Source organism: Mus caroli, unplaced genomic scaffold (genome assembly GCF_978045245.1).
Source record: "Mus caroli unplaced genomic scaffold, Mus_caroli_1 scaffold_4, whole genome shotgun sequence".
Taxonomy (NCBI): Eukaryota; Metazoa; Chordata; class Mammalia; order Rodentia; family Muridae; genus Mus; species Mus caroli.
Window position 1 is genome coordinate 138,345,063 of NW_028227259.1, and position 26,096 is coordinate 138,371,158.

A 26,096-nucleotide genomic window follows, 5' to 3' on the forward strand; every position below is an offset into this window, starting at 1 on the left:
AACACCACAGGATCTAGTAATCAGTGACCCACTTGTGACCTGGGAGGAAAGGATTTATTGGAGCCAGCTCAAGAACACGAGCAAATACAGACTGTGTAGGAAGCTACACGGCCTTTCCTGATATGAACAAAGTGTTATTTCTCATTTTATTTTGGGTCAGGATCTTATATGTAGTCATAGCTGGCCTCAAACTCAGAGAGATTTGCCTATTTCTTCCTTGTGAATGCTAGCATTAATGGCATGTACACCAAGCAATAAATCTTTAAAAGTATTTTTTAAATATTTTATTTTTTTAAGCGGGTGTGGGAGCATACAGAGGCCAAAGGATTCCGATCCTTTGGAAGTGCGAGTTACAGGCACGTGTGCCGCGCTTGACAGACACTGGTCTTCTGAAAGCGCACTTACCAGCTCTCAACAGCTGAGCCACTGCTCCAACCCCCTTTCCAGTACATTTTAAAGCAAACAAACAAACAAAACTGAAACCCTTGTAAAATGGGGCTGGAGGGACGGCTCCGTGGTTAAGAACACTTGATCAGTTCCCGCATCCATACAGTCTGAAACTCCTGGTCCAGGGGATACTGTGACCTCTCCTGGCCTCCCCGTGGTGCATATAAACAGTGTGGCAAAATGCTTACAGCAGATGGTGCTTTAGGAATAGCTCCCGAGACATGCAGCCACGCAAACACAAGAACATAGAACTGACACAGGCACAAAAATAAGTTTTAAAGGAAATGCAATGTCCTAAAAGTTAAGTGGTGTGATGGCGCACGCCTTTAATCCCAGCACTCGGGAGGCGGAGGCAGTGGATCTCTGAGTTTGAGGCCAGCCTGGTCTACAATGCAGGCTAGCCAGGGCTACAAGAGAAACTGTCGCGGTGGGGGAAAAAAGTGGGTGCCTGAGTAACGCATGGGGTGTCCTCTCCGCTTCCACGTGCACGCAAAACCACATTTAAAAATATCTGTATCTATCCAGAACGGCCATGCACATCCAGGGAAGGCGCGAAGCCACGTGCACACCACGCAGCCCGGCTGGCGGCCTCGCGGAAGCCGTCCTGCAGCGCACCGGAAGTGGCCGTCCCCACCGGGGGTGCTTCGGCCACGCGCGGGAAGCCGACCTTCCTTCCAGGAAGCAAACAAAGACAAAAAATAAAATAAAAAAGGAAAAAGGGAGGAAAAAAATAATAAAAACGAAAAACCGGAGGGAGCGGAGAGAGGCTGGCGGAGAGGAGGCGTCCGCGGCCCCCGAGCTCAGGTCGCCGGCGCAGGGCCGCTGCGCACGCGCAAGCCAGGCTCCAGACCCCCGGCGCGGCCCGCAAGGCAAGGCCCTCAGGTGCGTATCCCGCCGCCGCTTCCCTCACAACTTCCGCTTCCGGGAGTCCCCGCCGGGGCAGAGCGCTCTCTCGGGGCGCGTGGAGGGACCTTCGGGCGCCCGGTGGTCAGCGCCGACCCCCATTTTCCCTACCGCGAGCGGGCCCAGAAGAGTGGGGGGCGGGGCGGGGAAGACGTGCGGTTAGGCGACCTTCGCACGCCAGGCGCGCACCAAAATCTCGCTTTCGATTGGTTGTGACGGGGCGAGGAGGCGGGGAAAGCTGTGCCCCGTGCGTGCCGAGGTCACGCGCCACCTGAGGTATCTGCGCTGTGTTTAGAAACACTTGATTGGTTAAGGGAAGGGGCGGGGCCATTGCGGTTGCCTAGCAACGGCGCTCTGGCTCCACCTTCGGCAGTTGGCTTTGCTTGTTGGCTCCAGGATTATGGAGGCATTTGGTGTTCGTGGCGGCCAATGGCTTGGGTCGGTGAAGAGAACGAAAGAAAGGGCCCAGCCTCCAAAATGTGGCTTGTGTCTGGTCTGGTTGAGAGTACAAGGTGTCCTATGGCCATAACAACTAGTACAACAATAAAAAAAAAACAGGGTTTCTCTGTGTAGCTGGAACTCCTCACTCTGTAGACCAGGCTGGCCTCAAACTCAGAAATCCGCCTGCCTCTGCCTCCCACGTGCTGGGATTAAAGGCATCCTCCACCACTGCCTGGCTCAAAAAATTTTTATTTTAAAACGTTTAAAATGTTTAGTAACTTTTAAAATTTAAAGTAAATTTTTACAAATTAAAATTCACTATAATAATGTATTTAACCTATTGCACCCAAAACATTATTCTAGAATGTACTTATTTCAGCACAAAGAACCAGAAATGAGCCGGCAGCAGTGGCCTTCAAATGGATCTGAGAGTTCAAGGACTGCCTATATATAGCAAGTTCCAGGCCTGCTGGGGCTACACAGTGGGACCTTGTCACTAAATAAACTATTGAGATACAGGAAAACTCACCCTTTAAAATACAATGCAAGTCAGAAAAAGAATTTCCTCCAAAGTAAAATAAAAACAAAATAACAGAACTCAAGCCTAGTGTGGTAACTCAAATGTGTCTGTCAGCCCAGCACTGGGGATACTGAGGCAGGAGGATTTCAGAGAGTTACAGGATAAAAGAAAGAAAGAAAATGGAGGGGAGGCAGCTGAAGAGATGGCAGTTAAGAACTTGTACTGCAGGCCCGACGTGGTGTCATACAGCAGGCAGATTCCTGTGAGTTCGAGGCCAGCCTGGTCTACAGAGCAAGTTCCAGCACAGCCAGGGCTACACACAGAGACCCTGTCTCAAAAAAACATTAAAAAAAAAAAAAAAAAAAAAAAAAAGCTTTTACTGCTCTTACAGAGGACCGAGGTTCAATTCCCAGCACCCATGTGTAAATTCAGGACCACCACCACCTATAAATCCATTTCTAGGGCACCCAGTACCCTTCCCAGCCTCCTCCACCCCCAGGCACGCACACGGTGCACACCACCATGCAGGGAAAACACTCCCTCCCACCCACACACACAGAGATTTTTAATGGAGGGATGGAGGGGCCTGACAGAGTACCCCACCACTGCCCTCAGGTGGCCTGGCTGCTCCTCTGGGCAGCCGGGCTCCTCAGTGCTTGCTGCTGTAGGGGCCACTTGTTCTGAGAGACTTTTTAATAACAGTGATGTTTGGAGGGTGCTTGGAGGTCTTACAGACCTGCTGGCTCTCACTAGAACGTTACAGCCCCGGAAGGACAGCTTGTGGATACATTTGAGTTGGCTTCATTGTGAGAGACATAACAAAGGCAATGGAGCTGTCCAGACGTTGTAGTATAGATGCCTATAACTGTTTGTCTAAAGAATCTGAAGTCTTCGTTTATGCCCCCAAGATGCTGGTGTATTGGTTGTTTCCAGGGGTGGTTGTTGTTTTTCTTTTTTTGTCTGTGCACTGTGATGTCACCTGTCACATAGGCAAGATAGAGACACCCTGATTGTGGTCCACAGCCCAGATGTGCTGTAACCAAGAGTTCCAGATGTTTGAGATGTTGTGCTCAGTTCAGAGTAGCAGCTGCTTGAGCTCTGAGGAGATCAGCCAGTGGGGCAGCATGAAGCAAAAATCAATAGGTACGAGCTGGAGAGATGGCTCAGCAGCTGAGAGCACTGACTGCTCTTCCAGAGGTCCTGAGTTCAAATCCCAGAAACCACATGGTGGCTCACATCCATCTGTAATGGGATCTGATGCCCTCTTCTGGTGTGTCTGAAGACAGAGACAGTGTATTCATATACATAAAATAAATAAATTCTTTTTAAAAGAATCAATACTTACGTTCCAGGGAGCTAACTAGACAAAGCTCTTCAGTATGTTCTGTCACTCTGCTTATTACAATCCTGTGTTCTCCTTTGAGCCTTGTAGCTGTTTTCAAACACGGGCACTGTTCACTGTTAGTTTTATACTGTTAATTGTTTTCTACGAACCTAATTAACTAAGACCTCTTTGTTTATAAAACATAAATGGAGGTGCTGGGGAGTGGGCTCAGCAGTGGAGAGTGCCTGCTGCCCTTGCAGAGGAACAGAGCATCGCTCTGAGAACCCATGTCAAGGAGCTCACAGCCCCTTGTAACTCCAGATCCAGCGGATGTGAAACGTTTTTTTCTGGCCTATACAGGCACCTGGGCACGCACACACACATATGCACATATAACTAAGTAATCTATTTAAAGTAGAAGACTAAATAAAGCGAGTTTTGTCTGTGGTGGATGACACCACTGTGTTGATTTCAGAGCGCTGGGTATGGGTTTTATTTTTGGATTCTTGTGGGTGTTTACTAAAGAATGGAATTGCTGGGTCAAGCTTGGTGGGTGCTGATTTATTGCTGTTTGTTTATACTTGGGATTGAGCCCAGAACCCTGAGCTACAGCAGCAGACTTATGTTTTGTATTTTATATAGACTTGTTTATTTATTTAGTAGGTTTTTCAAGACAGGGTTTCTCTGTGTAACAGGCCTGGGACTTGCACTGTAGACCAGGCTGGCCTCAAACTCACAGAGATCTAACTGCCTCTGCCTCCCAATGGCTTGAGAGTAAAGATGTGTATCAGCCTCACCTGGCTATGACTTTTTTATTTTTATTTTATGTTTGTGGGTGTTCAGCCCGCCTGTTTGGCGGTGCACCACATGCATGCAGTGCCAGCAGAGGCCAGAAGAGGGCACCAGATCTCCTGGAACCAGATGCAGATGGTTGTGAGTTGCCTTGGGGCTTCTGAGAACTGAAACTGGGTAAACTGAAACAGAAGAGCAGCAGGTGCTCTTAACTAACACTGAGCCTTGGCTCCAGGCCCCAGCCTATTAATGTTATTTTGAGACAAGATCTCCCTAGGGTGTTCATCCGATCCTGTCTTAGCCTCTAGAATGGCTGGCAGTCCAAGGTTAGACCCCATGCATAAATTATTTATTTTCAAGACAGTCTTGGTATGTAGCCCAGGCTGGCCTTGCTGACCATCTCCCTTAGTGCTAAGATTATAGATAGTTGACTATCATGACCAGATTTCTCTAAATAAATAAATAAATAAAAATTGCCGAGGTACTACAGAGATTGCACGGTGGGGTAAAGTTGATTGCTGCTAAGCCTAATGACCCAAATTTGATATGATAACTGAGCCCCACTTGGTGTAAAGAGAGACCTGAGTCCCTCCATCTTGTTACATCTCTCCTGCCTACAGTGCTCAGATTACAACATTTATTGTCATACATGGGCTTTTTGTTTTGTTTTGTTTTGTTTTTCGAGACAGGGTTTCTCTGTGTAGTCGTGGCTGTCCTGGAACTCACTCTGTAGCCCAGGCTGGCCTCGAACTCAGAAATCCACCTGCCTCTGCCTCCCGAGTGCTGGGATTAAAGGCGTGCGCCACCACGCCCGGCTCATACATGGGCTTTTGTGTGGTGGTTTGGTTGGGTTTCTTGTTGTTGTTTTATGAGACAGGGTTTTTTCTGTGTCCCTCCGGCTGTCCTGGAACTCACTCTGTAGACCAGGCTGGCCTGTCTCTGCCTCCTCCAGAGTATATGCACCACCCCCATCCCCCTCATCACCCACCAGAGTTTTAGCTGGAGGCGAGATAGAAAAGGAGGGCTGAGCCGGGTGTGGTGGTTCATGCCTTTATTCCCAGCACTCGGGGGGCAGAGGCAGGCGGATTTCCCCTGTCCTGAGTGATGGAATTAAAAAAGTACACTACCTATTTGTGTGTTTGTTTGTGTGTTTGTTTGTGTGTTTGTGTGTGTGTGTTTGCTTGTGTGTTTGTTTTCCTTGTTGAGGATAGAATCCAGACTCCAGGGCTGGTGAGATGGCTCAGTGGGTAAGAGCACCTGACTGCTCTTCCGAAGGTCCAGAGTTCAAATCCCAGCAACCACATGGTGGCTCACAACCATCTGTAATGAGATCTGGCGCCCTCTTCTGGAGTGTCTGAAGACAGCTACAGTGTACTTTACATATAATAAATAAATAAATCTTAAAAAAAAAAAAAAAAAAAAAAAAGAATCCAGACTCCAGGCTCGCCAGTAGCCAAGAGTGCTCTAGCAGCTCTAGGAACCAAGTCCCAGCCCAGCCCTATAATCTGCAGTTAGAGAAAAGTTAATTACTATGTAAAACCTATGATCTAGTTGGATGTTGCTGGTCCTTTACGTGTGCGTACAAAAGGCCCTGGGAGATGATATTCTGTGGGGTAATTTATAGCCTGATGTGCTTGGTTTCAATGCGTTTGGTGGTACCTGTCTTCAGCAAGCTGAGGCAGGAGGATCATGAATTTGAGACTAATTTGGGCTACAGCATAATGAAGACCTTTTCTCAAAAGCAATACTAAAAGTAGTCTTGGGGCTGGAGAGGTCTCTGTGGTCAGAGCTCTTGCTGTGCATGCAGAGGACCTGAGTTCTGTTCCCAGCATCCATGTCAGACCGTTCAGAACGACCTGTAACTCCTGCTTCCAGTCTGACATCCTCCTCTGGCCTCTGGGGGCACCCCTCACATGCACCCACACACACACACACACACACACACACACACACACAGTTTCTTTCTTTTTTTTTTTTTTTAAGAAAACTGGCAGCCAGATGTGGTGACATCTGCCCAGCAACTCAGCACTTGAGAGGTAGAGACAGGTGGAGCAGGAATTAAACTTATGTAGCAAGTTCAAGGACAGTCTGAGCTACATATGATCTTGTCTGGAGAGATGAGGGAAAAAAAAATCTTCAAAAAGAGCCGGGCGTGGTGGCGCACGCCTTTAATCCCACACTCGGGAGGCAGAGGCAGGCGGATTTCTGAGTTCGAGGCCAGCCTGGTCTACAGAGTGAGTTCTAGGACAGCCAGGGCTATGGCAGAGAAACCCTGTCTCAAAAACAAAAGCAAAGGAAGGGGGCTGGAGAGATGGCTCAGTGGTTAAGAGCACTGACTGATCTTCTGAAGGTCCTGAGTTCAAATCCCAGCAACCACGTGGTGGCTCACAACCATCTGTGATGAGATCTGATACATGAGATCTGATACCCTCTTTGGGTGTGTCTGAAAAACAGCTACAGTGCACTTATGTATAGTAAATAAATAAATCGTTTTTAAAAAAACCAAACAAATGAATGTAGGTTGGAAGGAAGGAAGATTTTCCTGCCTCTTGTGCTGTTCCATACAGTGTACAAATAGAGCATGATAAACAAGACACCATTGATTCTTTATTCCTGCTTGGCTTGATGCGGAATTGATGCCAACCTGTAATCCTGCGGGATCAGCCCCTCTGACGCCGTCTCTCTCTCAGACAAAGGCCAAAGGTTTCAGCCAAGCATGGTGGCATGCGTCTTGTTTTCTCAGCTGTTGGCAAACAGGAAGGAGGGTCAGGAATTCAGAGTCATTCTTGGCTACATAGTTCTGTGTCAGTGTGGTGGGCTGATAAGACCCTTTTGAAAAATAAAATAAAACAAAACATCCAGGTGTGACGGCGGCGGGCAGCGGCAGCACATTCCTTTAATCCTAATACTCCAGATGCAGAAATGGGTAGATCTTTATGACTTTGAGGCCTCCTTGCTTCGTCTATAGATTAAGTTCCAGGTCAACCAGGAACTCATGAGATCCTGTCTTTTAGAAAAAGATATAACACTTTTCTCTGAAAAGCTTCCCGGTCTGCTGTGATGAGAGGAACCAGACCCACACATTGCTGTCTCCTCACACGTTGCTTCTCTGCTGTGGGAGCTGTAGGTGAGGTAGGGTCTGGGTACCACACAAGGACTACCTGATGCCTTCAGTGTCCTAAGGACGTCTTACCTCCCAAAGCTTCTGGCATCTCCATCCTGCACCAGCCTGGGCACCCAACGTAATCCATGGTGGACCCTCCATTCACACCCATAGAGCTGTCATCCTGTGATGGCAAGAACACTGAGAGTTCCCACCGCTCACTCCGTGTTTCTCCTCTACAGGGACAATGGCCCAAGTAGCAGAGACTACTCAGCCCACTGATGAGCCCTCAGACGGCAGGATGGTGGTGACGTTCCTCGTGTCTGCCCTGGAGTCCATGGTGAGACTCTGGCTCCGCCGATTGTTACTGAACTGAAGGATGGAGACACACTTCAGTGTCACTTCTTTTTTTTTTTTTTTTTTGGTTTTTCGAGACAGGGTTTCTCTGTGTAGCCTTGGCTGTCCTGGCACTCACTTTGTAGACCAGGCTGGCCTCGAACTCAGAAATCCGCCTGCCTCTGCCTTCCAAGTGCTGGGATTAAAGGCGTGCGCCACCACGCCCGGCCAGTGTCACTTCTTTGTATCCCCCTCGTGTCTGTATGAGGCTGTCCTTCAGTGCAGCATGGTGGTACACACTTGTAAACCCCAGCACCGTAGGAGGTAGATAAAGAGGGTCAGGAGTTCAAGGTCATCAGGGGCATAAGGGGTCTTTGGATGTTTTTCCGTGTCATCACATAGTGGATGTGATATGCGTGCCATAGAATGCACCGGGAGGTTAGAGGGCCATTTTTGGGAAGCTGGTGTACTCTGGCCATCACGTGGGTCTGGGGGAATCAAACTCAGGTCGTAAGGCTATCCCCTACGTTATGTTATGTTATGTTATGTTATCTTGCCAACATAACATAGTGAGTTGTTGGCCAGTAAGGGACACGTGCTGCGACCAAACCAAACTCTTCACCCCCAAAAAGGAAGAAAGCTAGAAATATATCTGTCCTAAAACCACGGGACGGGGATGGGTTCACTGCTGCATTTAACAAGCACTGATGACTCCTCCCATCCAGACTCCTTCTGGACACTGGGGTACACCACACGAGGTCAGATCAGACCCCCTCACAGGTCTGCTATCCTGTGCCTATGTGTTTCTATAGGTAAATATAGTGTCCATAAAGCAGGGCCAGTGAGATGGCTCAGCAGGTAGAGGAGGGTTGACACTAACCCTGACTATCCGAGTTCAAGTCCCGGGACCCACAAGTAGAAGGAGAAAGCTAACACTTGGAAGTTGTTCTCTTCACATGAGTACTGTGTGCACACATGTGTGCATACACGTACATACACACCATCTAATATGATTACTCATAATAATAAAATTTAAAGTATGGAGGATGTTTAAGGGAGAGTGGGTGACTAGTTTGGGGGTCGGACATAAATTCTCTTAGTAGTTGTGCACCCCCCCCTTTTTGCCTTTTTTTTTTTTTTTTTTTTTTTTTTTGGTTTTTCGAGACAGGGTTTCTCTGTGTAGCCCTGGCTGTCCTGGAACTCACTTTGTAGACCAAGCTGGCCTCGAACTCAGAAATCTGCCTGCCTCTGCCTCCCAAGTGCTAGGATTAAAGGTGTGCGCCACCACTGCCTGGCCAGTTTTTTTGTTTTTTTTAAAGACAGATTCTCAACCAGCCCACGAGGACCTTGAACATGCTACATAGCAGAGGCTTTGATCCCCCTGCCTCCACCTCCAGAGCACTGGGATCCCAGTTGTGAGCCATCTTCCTTGTCCTTGATTTTTTTCTCCTTTCTCTCCAATAGGGCTCCTAAGCCAACCTAACGAACTCCAGGCCTGCATGTGTAGAACCCACTCTTGTCGTTTGGTATTTCTGTTTCAGTGTAAAGAGCTGGCCAAGTCCAAGGCCGAGGTGGCCTGCATCGCTGTGTATGAGACAGATGTGTACGTGGTGGGGACGGAGCGGGGCTGTGCCTTTGTCAACGCCAGACAGGATCTCCAGAAAGACTTTGCACAGCACTGTAGGTGGCCAGTGTTGTACCCTGTTGTTGTCCCTGGTGCTGTCTGTCTACCTGTCTGTCTGGTTGGTTGCTTTGTATGCCTGGGATTGAATTTAGCACCTCACACATGCTAGGCAAATACTCCACCTCTGAACTGTATCCCCATTTTTATTCTCATATTTCATTTTATAATTATTTTTTGAGACAGAGTCTCACTATGTAGCCCTAGTGGGCCTGAGATTTGCTGTGTAGACCAGGTTGGACTTGAACTCACAGGGATCTCCCTGCCCCTGCCTCCTGAGTGCTAGGCTTAAAGTTGTGCACTACCTTGCACAACCTAATCTTATTGATTTTTTATTCTTCATTCTAACGTATTCATATTATTGCATTTATTGATTTTTTAAAAATATTTATTTATTTATTTAATTAATTAATTATATGTAAGTACACTGTAGCTGTCTTCAGACACTCCAGAAGAGGTCATCAGGGTTATGGATGGTTGTGAGCCACCATGTGGTTGCTGGGATTTGAACTCAGGACCTTTGGAAGAGCAGTTGGCGCTCTTAACTGCTGAGCCATCTCACCAGCCCCCTCATTTATTGATTTTTAAAAAATATTTATTTTTATGTACATGAGTATACTGTAGCTATAAGACACACCAGAATCGGGCATTGGATCCTAATACAGATGGTTGTGAGCCACCATGTGGTTGCTGGGAATTGAACTCAGCACCTCTGGAAGAGCAGTCAGTGCTCTTAACCACTGAGCCATCTCTCCAGCCTCCCAATATTTTTTTAAAGGAAGATTTACTTTCATTTTTATTTGTGTGTGCATGTGTATGTGCGCATGTGTATGTGTGCGTGTGTGTGTGTGGGGGGGGGTTGTCTGTGCATGTGAGAGCCGATGCCGAGAGTCCAGAAGAAGAATCAGAAGAGCTGGACTTAGAGGCAGTTCAGAACTGCATGATCTGGGAGCTCAGAACTAAAACACAGCCTCTGGGAGAGCAGTTGATGCTATTAGCTCAGGGTTTCTATGTTGAAGTATTCGTTACTTTATTGGTTAACGACTTAAGGAAGGAAGGGTGTTTTGGGTGCTTGGGAGATGACAGCACTTGGGAACATGGGGAGACCCAGGGCCACCTGTGGGTCTAGCTCCAGGGAGATCCAACACCTCTGGCCTTCGTCGGCACTCACTTCCTAGACTCCCGTGCACACACCGCACGTACACACAAACCCATGAATACACATAGTTAAAAATGATGCATCTTAAAAAGCGAGTTCTGCTTCCTGGTTCACTGGGCCTGCACATAGCTCACAGCCTGTGGAGAGGCAGGAGCATGTGAGAGGGGGCAGTGCTCTGCCTGACTCAGACTAGAAGCAAGCAGGGACTCACCTTCAGAGGCCAGCCGGCCAGTGACATGCTTCTTCCATCAAGACCCTGTTCACAGCTTTTCCAAATGTCACAGATCAGTTCTACCACAGGGACCAAAGTGTCAATATTCCTGACACTCCTGGCTCTTTCTTCTTAAAGATTTTTTTTTTTTTGGTTTGTTTAGTTTGGTGGTTTGTGGTGCTGTCATTTGTCTTGTGGCACAGGGTTTCTCTGTGTAGTCATGCTATCATGAAACTCACTCTGTAGACCAGGCTGGTCTCAAACTCACAGAGATCTGCCTGCCTCCCAAGCACTGGGATCACAACTGTGAGTGCTCACCCTGGCATCTGGGTAGCTGTAGATTTATTTCAGGGGTGACCACCATGCTTGACTCTATTCATCAGGTGATCCTGCCTCTCAGGGCTGGAGACATGGCCAGTAGTTAGGGGCTTGCTGTGCATACTGAGGACCCGAGTTTGGCTCCTAGCACCCATATCAGGTAGCTAAGAGCTGCTGTTAACTCTAGTACCAAGGGATCTGATGACCTCTCTGGCACACACACAGACACACACACACACACACACACACACACACACACACTCACACACATGATATGTGTGGCATACAGACACACGTGTGCACATAAAAGTAAATATTCAAACAGACAACAAAGAAACCTCTATTCTTGGGGCTGAGGGATATGGCTGAGTCAGTAGGGTGGTTACCTAGCATGTGTGTAGCCCTGGCTTCCACCTTTAGATAACAGACAAACAAAAATGCCCTCTTTCTTCTGTTATGATAGTCCCCTTTCCCCTCCTTTTCCTCTCAGTACAAGAAATACAGATGGGTGGGCAGAAAGAATGCTCACTCTGACCCACGCTCATCCTGTGTTTGCAGGCCAGGGGGAAGGGCTGCCTGAAGAGAAGCCACTGTGTCTGGGAAATGGGGAAGCCTGTCCTGGAGAAGCCCAGCTGCTCAGGAGAGCCGTGCAGGACCATTTCTGCCTCTGTTACCGTGAGTCCCTGTGGAGCATAGGCACCCCCTTGTGTGTGTGTGTGTGTGTGTGTGTGCTTGTGTGCATGCATACATGTGCATGTGCTTGTGTGTGAGTGTATGTGTGGGATATGGTATGTGGTGTGTGTGTGTGTAGTGTGTAATGAAGTATGTGATATGTGTGTATAAGATGTGATGTGTGTGTGTGTGTGCTCCTTTATGAATGTGCGTATATGTGATATGGTATGTGGTGTGTATGTAGTGTGTAATGAAGTATGTGATATGTGTGTATAAGATGTGATGTGTGAGCCGGGCGTGGTGGCGCACGCCTTTAATCCCAGCACTCGGGAGGCAGAGGCAGGCGGATTTCTCAGTTCGAGGCCAGCCTGGTCTACAAAGTGAGTTCCAGGACAGCCAGAGCTACACAGAGAAACCCTGTCTCAAAAAACCAAAAAAAAAAAAAAAAAAAAAAAAAAGATGTGATGTGTGTGTGTGTGCTCCTTTATGAATGTGCGTATATGTGATATGGTATGTGGTGTGTGTGTATGTAGTATGTAATGAAGTATGTGATATGTGTGTATAAGATGTGATGTGTGTGAGTGTGTGTGATATGGTATATGGTGTGTGTGTGTGTGTGTGTGTGTGTGGTGTGCATGTGCTTATAGTACACATGGAGGTCACAGAACAACTTGTAATAACTTGGTTTTCTCCTTCTATTGAAGTTCAGGAGATCAGTTGAAGTCAGGTCACCATGCTCACACATTTTGTGTGTGTGTGTGTGTGTGTGTGTGTGTGTGTGTGTGTGCTTATGTGTGTATATATGCTGGATATGTCTATGTGTATACATAGTATATATACTACATATAATGAATGATATATAATGAATGTACATACATTATCTCTCTTTCTGTGTATGTGTCTTTATGTCTGTGTGTCTGTGACTGTGTGTCTGTGTATGATTGTGGCTTACAGGCTCTGATCCAGCTAATCCAACAATGACTGTCTCCTGACAGAAAGGTCAAGGGTCTGAAAGTTGTTCGGCCCACAAGGCTGGATGTCTTAGCTAGTTTTCAGTCTCCATTGGAATCCTGGAAGTAGGTTCAATTTTCAGTGAAGGAATGCCCCAGCAGCAGGATAGGTGAACTTGCCCGTGAGCACACGGGCAAGCTGGCGACATGCTAAAGCTTCCTTTCTCCGTGCCTTACCTGTGGGCCACCACCTGAAGCTGTGGCTCAGACTTAGGCTGGGTCTTCATCTCACCTCAAATGGTCCAATCAAGAAAATGTTTCACAGATGTGTGCGGTTGCTTGGGTAGGGGTTGATTCCTGATGCAGTCATGTTGACCATCAATGTCAGCCATCACAAGAGGGATAGAGCCAGCATGGCAGGAGAGACCCAGCAATGGGCAGAGAAAGGGTGGGGCCAGGATCGGGAAGCTGGCTGGTCACATTGCAGCCACATGCAGGAAGGAGAGAGAGAGACAGAGAGACAGAGAGACAGAGAGACAGAGAGAGTAAGTTAGTTCTTTGGGCTCTTGATGTATGTTCAAGCTACATGCTCCTGTGTCTGTTGCCCTAGATGAAGCTGGTGGTGGAAAGTTCTGAGAGTCCCATTTACCATCTCTTACCTCCTGTCCTAGGTAAAGCCTTGGGGACAACAGCCATGGTCCCTGTTCCCTACGAGCAGATGCTACAGGATGAGGCAGCTGTGGTGGTTCAGGGCCTTCCGGAAGGCCTGGCCTTCCAGCACCCAGACAGTTACAGTCTTGCCACCCTGAAGTGGATTCTGGAGAACAAAGCAAGGATCTCCTTCGTTGTAAAGAGGTAATCTGCTCCGTAGCCTGACAGCTTGTTTAGAGAGAAACTGGCTTGAGCCAAGTATGGCAGCACAGGCCTGCAATCCCAGTACCGGCAGACTGAGGCAGGAGAATCACTGAAAGTTTGGGGCTAGCCCAAGTTACAGTGAGTTCAAGGACACCCTGGGATATATACCTAAATCCTGTCTTTTTTTTTTTTTAAGATTTATTTATTTCATGTATGTGGGTACACTGTCGCTGTCTTCAGACATGCTAGAAGAGGGCATCTGAACTCATTATGGATGGTTGTGAGCCACCATGTGATTGCTGGGAATTGAACTCAGAACCTCTGAAAGAGCAGTCAGTGCTCTTAACCACTGAGCCATCTCTCCAGCCCCTCCCCCCAAACCCTGTCTTAAAAAAAAAAAGAAAGCAAGGAAGGGAGGGAGGGAGGGAGGGAGGGAGGGAGGGAGGGAGGGAGGGAGAGGGAAAGAGAGAAATTATCATGGTCTGGAGCCACAACTGAGGTGAGGTGACTGAAGTAGATCACTCACCTGGCATGCACCAGGCCCTGGGTTCTGTGCCCAGCAAAGTGTTGTTCACTGTGTATGACTGCTCCACTTGTTCATGTTGGGTAATGGTGTTGGTTTTCTTGCAGACCTTTCCTAGGTGCAGAGAGCCAGCTGGGTAAGTAGCGGGTTCTGATCCTCAGTGGCCACCCAGAACCATCAAGGTCATTCTACTATCATGATAATGATGATGCATGTTTTAATACACTCCTCCATTTCACCACATCACTGTGGCAACCTGAGCTGGGGGTGGTGGCAGCTTGATAGTAGATCTCTTACCTATAGGGTTGCCCAGTGAGGGGCTGAGGGTATGTGTTCAATAGTTCAGCAGCTGCCTAGAATCCCCCAGTGAGGATTGTGGGGGCATGGCTCAGTGGTAGAGCCCCTGCCTAGAATCCCCCAGGGAGGGGCTGGGGGTGTGGCTCAGTGGTAGAGCCCCTGCCTAGAATCCCCCAGTGAGGATTGTGGGGGCATGGCTCAGTGGTAGAGCCCCTGCCTAGAATCCCCCAGGGAGGGGCTCTGGGTGTCCCTCCATGGGAGAATGCCTATATAACATGCATGGGACCTAGGGTTCTCTCATCAACACTACAAAGGAGGGGAGGGAAGAAATCTATGGCACTGTGATACTAAAGGGCTAGGCATATGTCCTGAACAGGAAGAGACAACAGTCAGAGACTCCTCACAGCCCAAGCTGGGGAGATTCTGTAGTGACAGCCACCTGGTCTTCCAGAGGCATGTGTGGATGTAGGGAGTCAACTGGTGGTCTGTGAGTACCAGCCCTGCAAGGACCAGGAGTTGCTGGCTTTGAGGGCTCTAGGATTCATTCCTGTGTCTCTGAAACTCAAGTTGAGGAGATGAAATAACTGCTTAGGAAAGGCCAGGAAAACAGCGATGTTCTTAGGATGTCAGAGTCATCCCCAAAGTAGGCACAGGGCTACAAGAGCTGGTTTAGAAAACTCCACAGCCATATGGCCCTCAGGAGAAGCAGAGGCTCACTGAGGTGGTGACCCACTGTTGTAGAACCAGCCCTGGGGATGAAGAGACGAGAGGCTGAGGAGATAAGGCCAGCCTGAACCACATAGCAAGTTCAAGATCAGCTTAAGACCCTGCCCCCAAAAGACAGAAGGCTAAGAAGGTCTCGTCAGGCTGGTTCTCTTGAGATAACAGAGCTGTGTGACACAGTGCCCGCAGACTTGTGGGAACTCAGATGTCTTCCGTCCCCTTGTTCACAGCAATGATGATACCCACCCCCGACAGATATCTCTGCCAGAAGCATTTAAAAATCCATTCACGGGCTGGTGAGATGGCTCAGTGGTTAAGAGCACCAACTGTTCTCCCGAAGGTCCTGAGTTCAAATCCCAGCAACCACATGGTGGCTCACAACCACCTGTAATGAGATCTGATGCCCTCTTCTGGGGTGTCTGAAGACAGCTACAGTGTACTTACAGATAATAAATAAATAAATCTTAAAAAAATATATAAAATAAAAAATAAAATAAAAATCCATTCACTTATGATTGGGCATAATATCAAGTTGAGTGTCTTTCATCCCAGCAGTCCAAAGTCAGAGTCAGGGGTGTCTCATAAGTTAGTTACAAGCTAGGCTGGTCCATCTAGTAAACCCTAGACTGGCCAGAGCTACAGTGTAAGGCCCTGTCTAAGGAAAAGAAAAATAAAGAAGAGAAAAGAAGAAATCCAATCCACCCATGTCTGCCTCTTCTTTTCTTTCTTTTTTTTTAAGATTTATTTATTTATTTTATGTATATTAGTTATTAGTACATTGTAGCTGTACAGATGTTTTGAGCCTTCATATGGTTGTTGGGAATTGAGTTTTTAGAACCTCTGCTTGCTCTGGTCAACTCTGCTCACTCAGTCCCTGCTCACTCTAGCCCAAAGATTTACTTATTATTAGACATGAGTACACTGCAGCTGTCTTCAGACACACCAGAAGAGGGCATCAGATCTCATTACTGGTGGTTGTGAGCCACCATGTGGTTGTTGGGATTTGAACTCAGGACCTTCAGAAAAGCGGTCAGTGCTCTTACCCGATGAGCCATCTTGCCAGCCCACCTCTTATTTTCTTAAATTATTACTTTTGAGATGTAGATGGAGCTCTGTGCCCTAGCAGTTTAGAAAACATGATGTCTAAAGATGCTAGCTCATGTCTTTAATCTCAGCACTTAGGAAGCAGAGGCAGGTGGGTCTCTAAGTTCAAGGCCGGCCTGGTCTACAAAATGAGTTCGAGGACAGCTAAGGATACATAGACAAACCATGTTTTTTTTTTAAATAAATAATCAAAAAATGAACAACAGCAATGTCACAACAAAAGGATAAAGGGGGTGCCATGGTAGGCAACACAGGCAGAGGATGGAGTTACAGAGATAGGACCTGTGTGCCCCTCATTGTTGCATCCAACTCAACCAGCAAGGAAAATGCAACCACCAGTTCTTCTCAAAGCAGTTTACTTAGGCAGCTTCTCTCTTCAAATCCCCCGCTCCTCGCTCCTCGGGGTACAAGCGTATCCACTCAAGCCACGACCACGCCTCAACCAATCACCACAGGTCACATCACCTTACCAGACAGGCTTGCTTAGCCAATCAGGGATTAAGGGCGAGCCATCCACCAAATATGGGCTTGTTTACTGCCTGACATAGATTTCTGTCCGGCTGGCCAGAAAGTCTAAAATGGCTTCCCACACCCTATTGCTATGTACCTAAGCCAGTATGATCCCCTTCCAGGCCTGTTTGTGGGAGTCTTTGTGGGGACCTTGTCCTCTCTGGCTTCTGTTAGAGAACAGATTTGAAGTTCAGTGTGGTGGTGCACACTGTCAACCCAGCTCTTGAGGCAGGAAGGTTTAAAGTTCAAGACCAGCCTGGGCTACCTAGCAAAACCTTCTCTCAATAAATGAATGAATGAATGAATGAATGAATGAATGAATGAATGAATGAATGAATAAAATCCAACAGAAGGACTGGGGAGCTGCTCCAGCACTTACTAACTCTTGCAGAAGACCAGGGCTCAGTTCTCAGCACCCACACAGCAGTTCACAACTGCCTGTTACTCCAGTTCCATGGGATCCATGCCTGCTTCTGGCTTTCAAGGGCACCAGGCATACATTTAAGCACTGACACATATACATAAAAAGTTAAAATACGCCTTTTTTAAAATCCAAAGAAAAATCTATACTTTGATGGTCCAATGACAGGTGACCAGATGCCTGTCATCCCAGACATTTTCTTACCAAGTAACAGCCACACACAGCAGCAGCCATTTAGTGCTTCCGTGGTGACAGTGTTCTGGTATTCCTCAGCCTGTGTGGGATGTCCAGTCTGGAACTCCAAAGTCCCTGGATGTCAAATCCCTTCTATGCAATGGAAAATACAGAGGAGTTTCGAGTGAGGTCTTAATGCAATCTAGCCCACTTTGAATATCCAATAACAGGAAAGACTGGTAAATGTTAGGCTGTCCAGGATGGTTGCCAAATGCTGTCATTCCAGTGCTGGGGAGGCTGAGTCAGGAGAATAACAGGTTTGAGACCTCCATGGGCCATAGAATGAGTTCCAGGCCAGCCTAAGCTACATGATGAGATGACATTGCAAACAAACAAGGGCTGAGGGGGACCGAGCTTGATGGCTGAGTACTTGCCAAGTTTATGCAAGGCCCTGCCCCTAGTTCAACCCTCAACACCAAAAATACAACTTAAAAATAATCATTTAGAAAAAGAAAAAGCCACAATCTAAATTAAAAAAAAAAAAAAAAAAAAAAAAAAAAAAACGTTTTTTAAACAAGAAGGAGCCCAATGATGGTGGCACACACCCTTAACCCCAGGACTCAGGAGGCAGAGACAGGCGGATCTCTTGAGTTTGAGACCAGCCTGGTCTACAGAGTGAGTTCCAGGACAGCCAGGGTGACACAGAGAAACCCTGTGTTGGAAATAAGAAGAACGAAGAAGAGGAGGAAGAGGAGGAGGAGAAAAGAAATTCCTGGGTGTTGGAGGTGGAGGCAGGAGGATCAGGAGTTGCCGGTCATCTCCAGCTACACAGGGTGTTTCAGGCCAGCCTGAGCTACCTATCTTAAAAAACAAAACCACCAACAAAACAAAACCCAAAAGGTAATGTCATATTTTTTACAGAATAATGACACAGAAAGCCTCTGTATGTCCAGGACATTGGGTGTTTGTTTGTTTGCTTGTTAGAGACTCGCCTCGGCCTGGGCTGGGGACCTGGGCTGGGAACCATTGGATGCGGAGGGCCAGCCACTCACCAGTCCTCACCGTTTCCATGAAGACACCACACAGGCCACTTTAGTGACTCACTCAGGTGACCCAGCTGGTGGTTGGCCAGGCTGGGGTCCTCACTTACACTCCTGGCACTGTCTGCCCATTTTCGGAGTAGCCTGCCAATAATAAGCAGAGCTGGTTTTGACCGGCCTTGTTCCCGGCTGGCACTTCTGCGATGGCTTTGACTTGAGAATTCTCCTTCCTCTGCTTTCAAATGATGTGTCCTTGAATGTGAGTCGTGTCCCTCGGTGCTGAGAGAGACTAATGTGCACCTTTTTGTCCTTGCACAGGTGGCCTTGGGATGGTGACAGATGCTGGGAGGCCGACCGTACCACCAAATGACAGGTTAAAAAAAAAAAAAGGAATAAATAAATGAGTAATTAAGAAAGGCATATATGAATAATAATAGACCAGGAATCGTGAGTGATGATCTTGTGATCTCAGGATTGGGAGGGGAGGCAGGAGGATCGGGAGTTCAAGGTCATCCTTGGCTACACTGAGAGCATGAGGACAGCCCACATGAGATGTTGTATAGAGAAGAAAGAGGGAAGGGGGATGGCTAATGAGGGCTAGAGAAACGGCTCAGCACTTAAGATCCATTACTGCTCTTCTCGGAGATTCCAGTATGGTTCTCAGCACCATGTCATGCGGTATACAACTACCTGCAACACTCTCTCTAACCTCCACAGGCGCCAGGCACACATCCCTTGCAGCAAAACACTCAACGCATTTAAAAACTTCCTGACCCTATTTATTTATTTTAATAGTTTTTTGGGGTTTTTTGACACAGGGTTTCTCTGTGTAGCCCTGGCTGTCCTGGAACTCACTCTGTAGACCAGGCTGGCCTCGAACTCAGAGATCCACCTGTCTCCACCTCCCCAATGCTGGGATAATAGCTGTGTGCCATCATGCCCGGCTCCACCCTAATCCTTGACCTGGGTTCCCTTCTCCTTGCAGCTATGGCCCTGTCAGTGTGAAAACTGAACCCATGGAAGATTCTGGTAGGTACACTTGATGCTTTGACAGTCAAATGTTTAGCAGGCTATCCTCTGATTGATGCGCTTATAAAAATGACCACTAAGTATTCAACCATGACCAGGATCATATTTGTAGAATTCTAGGTAAGTACTGCTCATCTGAAATGCTTGGTCCCACCATTGAGATAGCTCAGCCGGTAAGGACTCTGTTCCCCTGGGAGCTGGGATCACAAGTGTGTGGGGGCCTCTGGCCCACTTTGTGGGTGCTGGGCCACGATCTTAGCCCTCATGGCAGCATAATAACCCTCTTAACCACCTGACCCGTATCACCAGCCCCCATAAAGCTCTGGGGTGCTTGGGTTTTAGATCCTCTGACCATCTAAGACACAAGCCAAAGACAGCAGAGACTGGAGAAGCACTCATCACCGGCGTTAACCAGGAAAGCGTAGAGGGTTGAAAGCCACCATGTTGGGACTGAGACGCACACTCCACAGCTCAGTTCTGCTCTGCCATGATGCCTGCCTCAGTTCTTCCTCTCCACTTCGCCTCTCCAGAGCTGCCGCTCCCCACAGGGCCATTGTTAACAGTGTTTCCCGGGGGATGCACTGGGAGGTAGTGGGACCTTTGAGAGGTGGAGGGAAATCTTCAGATCACTGAGGCATGAGGCATGCCCCTGCAGCCTGGCCTCCAGTTGACTGTTAGTGAGCCAAAGAGGAGTTTACTCTTAAGATTCAGTCGTAAAGAGCAGGCCCTTGCTAGCCTGGAACGTGCCAGACAGATGAGGCTGGCCTTGAACTCACAGAGATCCACTTGCCTCAGTCTCAGACAGGCTGGGAGTAGAGGCATGCGCCATCACATCCTGCTTCCAAAGAGGATCTGGAAGAGTTGGTTCTTCTGCGTCACCCTCTGCCTCCTGCATGCTGCGGTGACTGGCTTATGCTACCATTCCCACCAGGGAGATGTTCAGTCAGCTGGCTGTGCTGACCGGACCCCTAACTGTGGTCTCTGCTGCCCTCATAGGCACTTCACCAAGGGCAGCAGCCATGCTAATCAAGACGGAGTCGGAAGATCCTGATTACAACTCCTGTAATGTGCAAGGTAATGCGGTGCCAGTTCCTTCACAGGCAGTATGGTAGTCACTCATCTGAAAGATGAGCAGGAGGAGCAAGGGGACAGGAGGGCAGCTCAGTGAGGAAGAGCAAGCATGAGGACCTGAGTTCAGGTCCCAGCACCCATAGAAAATGCTTGGCATGGCCACAGGTCGGTACTGGCGGAACCAGAGACAGGAGGATGTCTGGGGCTTGCTGACCTAGCTCTTGTCTCCAGCATCTGGATCCAGAGTCGAGTGATGGAACAAGACCCCGGACATCCTCCTCCAGCCTGTGCACGTGCACACAGACACTGCACCCACACACACGTGTATGAATATACCACATACTCCACACAAAACCAGAGCTACAGATGCATGTGTGCAGACCTAGACTAGCAAGCTGCCTTTCGAATTACACAATGAATGGAATTCATCTTCAATAGAGTGGGGCATTTGTGGGGCACACCTGTAATCCCAGTGCTTAGAAAGTAAAGGCAGAAGGATCTTGGGTTCTGGGTCATCCCTGCCTTCTGTCTTGGTCAGTGTTCCATTGCTGTGAAGAGACATTATGACCATGGCAACTCTTACGAAGGAAAGCATTCCACTGGGGCTGGCTTCCATTTGAGAGACCTTTTATTATTAACCCATTATTGTCATGGCAGGAAGCATGGTGCTTGTTACACAGGTAAATAGGACACTGGAGAGGCACACACAAATCCACAGGCAGCACAAATCAAGGGTAACACTGGGGCTCCTTTGAGCTTCTGAAACCTCAAAGCCCATTCCCTCCCCACTCCATCCCCACGTTCTCCAACAAGGCCACACCTCCAATAATGACTCCCAATGAGTCATTATTGGGAGCCATTTTAAAATTTTTATTTATTTATTATATGTAAGTACACTGTCACTGTCTTCAGACACACACCAGAAGAGGGCATTGGATCCCATTACAGATGGTTGTGAGCCACCATGTGGTTGCTGGGATTTGAACTCAGGACCTCTGGAAGAGGAAGCAGTCAGTGCTCTTAACCACTGAGCCACCTCACCAGTCCTGGGAGCCATTTTCATTCCAACTACCATAACCATCTAGGAAGTTCAAGCCTGGGCTACATGTGACTCTAACTCAAAAACTAAGAAACCCAAGCTGGGATGTGAGGGCGGTCTGGCTGCGACATCTGTCACCCATTGATCACCAGGGTTGATTCGGCTGATCTGGCTGGCTAGTCGGGTGTTCCCTTCCTCCCTCACCACTCCATGTGCGTCCCTCCCGGACGACCTTCCCCGAATAGAGGAGGACCGGTCTTTGGTCAAGAGTATACAAGTAGCTGTGCTCCCCTGCCTGAACCTCCAAACAAGCTCTCAAGAAACCCAAGCTGAAGAGATGGCTCAGTGGTTAAGCAGATTAGATGCTCTTCCTGAGACCTGAGTCCAATTCATAGCATACACATGAGGGCTTACCGTTAGTTGTAACTCCAGTCTCAGGGGAGCCAACATCCTCACACAGACGTACACGCAGGTAAAACACCAACCGCACATGCAATAAAAATGATAATCTTTTTAAATTAAGAAAAGCTCCTCAAAGCGACATCCTGCATACAGTCATGGATCTATCAGGTAATGCAGCTTATTGAGCCAAGTCAGCAGTCTGTAAAGGACCAAAGTCGGCTGATTAAAGATGCATCAAACCTCATCGAAAAGACTTCCAGGGCTGGAAAGATGGCTCAGTGGTTAAGAGCACTGTCTACTCTTCCAAAGGTCCTGGGTTCGATGCCCAGCACTGACATAGCAGCTCACAACCATCTATAACTGCAGTCCTATGGGATCTGATTCCCTCTTCTAGTGTGTGGCTACACCTGCAGATGAAACTCCCATGTCCATTGTCTTAGGGTTTCTGTTGCTGTGTCAAAACACCACGACCAGAAAGCAGGTTGGGGAGGAAAGGGTTCATTTGGCTTTCATTTCCACATTGCTGATCATCGCTGAAGGAAATCAGGACAGGAACTCAAGTAGGGCAGGAGCCTAGAGGCAGGAGCTGATGCAGAGGCCATGGAGGGTGCTGCTTCCTGGCTTGCTCCTCATGCTTTGCCCAGCCAGCTTCCTTATAGAACCCAGGGCCACCAGGCCACAGATGGCACCACCCACCATGGGCTGGGCCCTCGCCTACTGATCACTAACTGAGAAAATGCCTTACAGTTGGATCTCATGGAGGCATTTCTTAAACTGAGGACTGCTTCCTCTTTGATGACTCTTGCTTTCATCAGGTTGATATAAAACTAGCCAGTACATACATTTTTAAAAAACAAATAAATAAATCTAGCTGATTGCTATGGCCACAGCACTAGGATTGCTGTAACAGGATCCACTGCCTCCCTTATGAAACCAATCTGATTCCCAGTAGCTAACACTGTTGTGGGGGGCTGAGCACATCACCCGCTGTCCTGGCACTGCGGAACAGTGAAGCCTGGCATCATGGAGGGGACCTGCCAGTAAGCCTTGTGCTCTTTCCTCTCCCCTGCCTAAAATGCTTTCGATTTGTAGATTAAGATAATTCCAAGATATGTTTTTTTCCATAACAACAACAGCAATAGACCACTTCCAGGAGGATCAGTGGGTAGAATACCTGCCCCTAAACATTCTCAGCACCCACATATTCTTAGGAAAGAACCAACGTCTACAACTCAACCTCTTACCTCCATATATGCACTATGGCAGGCACCCCCACACGTGTGCATGCACATAATAGATACATGAATTTTTTCTTTTTGCTTTTTTGTTGGTTTTTTTGTTTTTTGTTTTTTGTTTTTTGTTTTTTGGTTTTTTTTTTTTTTGAGACAGGGTTACTCTGAGTAGCCCTGGCTGCCCTAGAACTCACTCTGTAGACCAGGCTGACCTTGTACTTACCGAGATCTGCCTGCATCTGCCTCCTGAATACTGGGATTAAAGGCATGCCCCACCACAGCCCTGCTTAAAACAGTTTTTTTAAAGATAGAAAACAAAAAGGACCTTGTAGTGGTGCAACTGATTTGGGGTCACCCAGGCTTCTGTAACTCTTTTATTTTATTTTATTTTATTTTATTTTATTTTATTTTATTTTATTTTATTTTATTTTATTTTAGACAGGGTCTATGTAGCCCAGGTTGGAGCTCACCGTGTAGCTGCTGACCTCAAACTTGCAGCCTCCTCTCTGCCTCCACATGAGGGAGGAGGGTGTGGCAGTATACATCTGGCCTTTCTTCCCTTTTATTTATTTATTTTTGTTGTTGTTTATTTGTTTGGTTGTTTTATTGTTTTGTTTTGTTTTGTTAAGACAGGATCTCACTCTGTAGCCCTTGCCAGCCTGGAACTCACTCTTTAGACCAGGCTGGCATCAAACTCCACAGGTCTGCCTGCCTCTTCCTCCCAAGTGCTGGGATTAAAGGCTACACAATCACACCCAGCCCTCTCTTTTTAGAAGACAGGCTTTGAACATAGTTCAGGCTGGCATCAAAGTTGAAACCCTCTGCCCCAGCTTCCTTAGAGCAGGGATTGGAACTGTGGGCTACCATATCCTACATCTCTCTTTTTTAATCCTAGTAGTTCATTTTTTAAAATTCATTTCACTTTTTAACTGTGTGTGTGCATATCTGTGCACCTGAGTTCGGGTACAAACATAGGGTAGGAAAACTATCAGATCCCCTGGAGTTGGAATCACTGCCAGTTGTGAGCCTCTCAGGACGGGTGTGAGGAAATGAGCTCTGCTCTTATCCAAAAACAAAAAAGCGTCCTGCTTGCTTGCTTGCTTGCTTGCTTGCTTATTTATTTATTTATTTATTTATTTATTTATTTATTTATTTATTTATTTATTTATTTGATGTATATGAGTGCTCTATCTGCATATACACCTCCATGCCAGAAGGCATCAGATCCCTTTATGTGGGAATTGAACTCTGGACCTCTGGAAGAGCTAGCAGCCAGTGCTCTAAGCTGCTGAGCCATCTCTCCAGTCCACTCATCCCCACCCCCACCCCCCAGCCCCCAAGTGTTCTTAACAACTGAATCCTCTCAGCCAGGCAGGTGGTGGCCTGTGCCTTTAATCCCAACCCTCAGGAGGCATGGGTAGGCAGATCTACATGAGTTCAAGATCAACCTGGTCTAGAGAAGGCATTCCAGGATAGCCAGGCTACACGGAGAAACCCCTGTCTTGAAAAACCAAAACAAGTGAGTCACCTCTCCAGCAGCCCCTCCCCACCCCATAGTAGTCGATTACAAAGTTAGGAAGCACCATCACCACTTGAAACAACACTGCCCAAGTAGAGGACTCGGTGTCCACGACTGTGAACAGATCTAGATTGCTTGGTCATATGTAGAAGTTTCTATCTCCTCCTCATCCCTTAGAGGAGAAGCCCATGTGAAATTATGATGTTTACTTCTGTGGAGTCAAGGTCTGACTGGCCACAGACTTCCTTGTGTAGACAACAGGACGACCTCCGTCTTCTAATCTCTATGTACCGATAAGGTTGGGATACAGTGTTTGTACATGCTAAGCAGGTGCTCTACAAACCAAGCCAAGCCCCCCCAGGCTGACATCATATGTTAGTGCCTGATGATTATCTCTTACAAAAGTAAACTCACTGTGTGTTTAGTATGTACAGACGGGGCTGGAGAGATGGCTCAGTGGTTATGATCACTAGCTGATGATCTTCCAGAGGTCCTGAGTTCAGTTCCCAGCACCCACATAGCAGCTTACAATTGTAACTCCAGTTCTAGGAGATCTAACATCTTTTCGTGATCTCTGCGGATGTGAGCAAACACTCCTATACATAGAATAAAATAAACCTTCTGGAAAATTCTAAAACAAGGCCATCCTGGGCTACCAAGTGAGCCCTTACCTCCAAACAAAACAAAAACTCCAGCATGAGGATAAATTTGGGTAGGGGTGGAGCTGGGGACAGTAAACTGTGGGAACCTGAGATTGCTTAATCATGAATGTCATTTTAGATGTTTTCTTTTTAAGAGTCGACTCCGATGGTCTCTTTAGAGACCAATGAGGACCCCGAGACTGAGGTAAAAATGGAAGGTGAGTCACCAAAACGCTTGTTATTGTCACATGGTCAGGGTGGCTTTCCATGCAGCCCTCACTACTTCTGAAACGATTATTGCACGGTGGTGATTGGAACCAGTGTGTGTATGCTCACATTCATGCAGGTGTTGGATGAGAATGAGCCATAGGCTCCTGTGTGTGAATGCTTGGTCCCCAGTTGATGGAACTGTTTGGGAAGGATTAGGAGGTGTGGCCTTGGTGATGGAGCTGTGTCACTGGGGGTGAGCCTGGAGGTTTCAAAAGGCCCCACCATTTCCAGTTAGCTCTCTCTGCCTTGTGCTCATGGATCAAGATGTGAGCTCTTAGTTACTGCTTTAGCACTGTGCCCGCTTGCCTTCTGCCACAAGGGTCATGGACTCTAACCCTCTGGAACCATAAGCCTAGTAAACTCTGCCTTCTATAAGGTGCCTTGGCAAT

General features: G+C 47.6%; 1 protein-coding gene across 1 annotated transcript in view; it reads left to right on the top strand.

The window, feature by feature from the left end:
* Nucleotides 1-916: 916 nt before the first annotated feature.
* Nucleotides 917-26,096, top strand: part of LOC110294468 (general transcription factor II-I repeat domain-containing protein 2) — a 41,233-nt gene continuing 16,053 nt past the window's right edge. Inside the window, exons 1-10 of the mRNA XM_085837236.1 lie at nucleotides 917-1,329; nucleotides 7,773-7,870; nucleotides 9,408-9,546; nucleotides 11,794-11,910; nucleotides 13,529-13,712; nucleotides 14,343-14,371; nucleotides 18,823-18,877; nucleotides 19,490-19,533; nucleotides 20,530-20,607; nucleotides 25,593-25,655. Of these exons, the coding sequence (XP_085693362.1) occupies nucleotides 7,778-7,870; nucleotides 9,408-9,546; nucleotides 11,794-11,910; nucleotides 13,529-13,712; nucleotides 14,343-14,371; nucleotides 18,823-18,877; nucleotides 19,490-19,533; nucleotides 20,530-20,607; nucleotides 25,593-25,655 (802 nt within the window). The 5' untranslated portion in view covers nucleotides 917-1,329; nucleotides 7,773-7,777. The remainder of the gene's footprint in view (nucleotides 1,330-7,772; nucleotides 7,871-9,407; nucleotides 9,547-11,793; nucleotides 11,911-13,528; nucleotides 13,713-14,342; nucleotides 14,372-18,822; nucleotides 18,878-19,489; nucleotides 19,534-20,529; nucleotides 20,608-25,592; nucleotides 25,656-26,096) is intronic.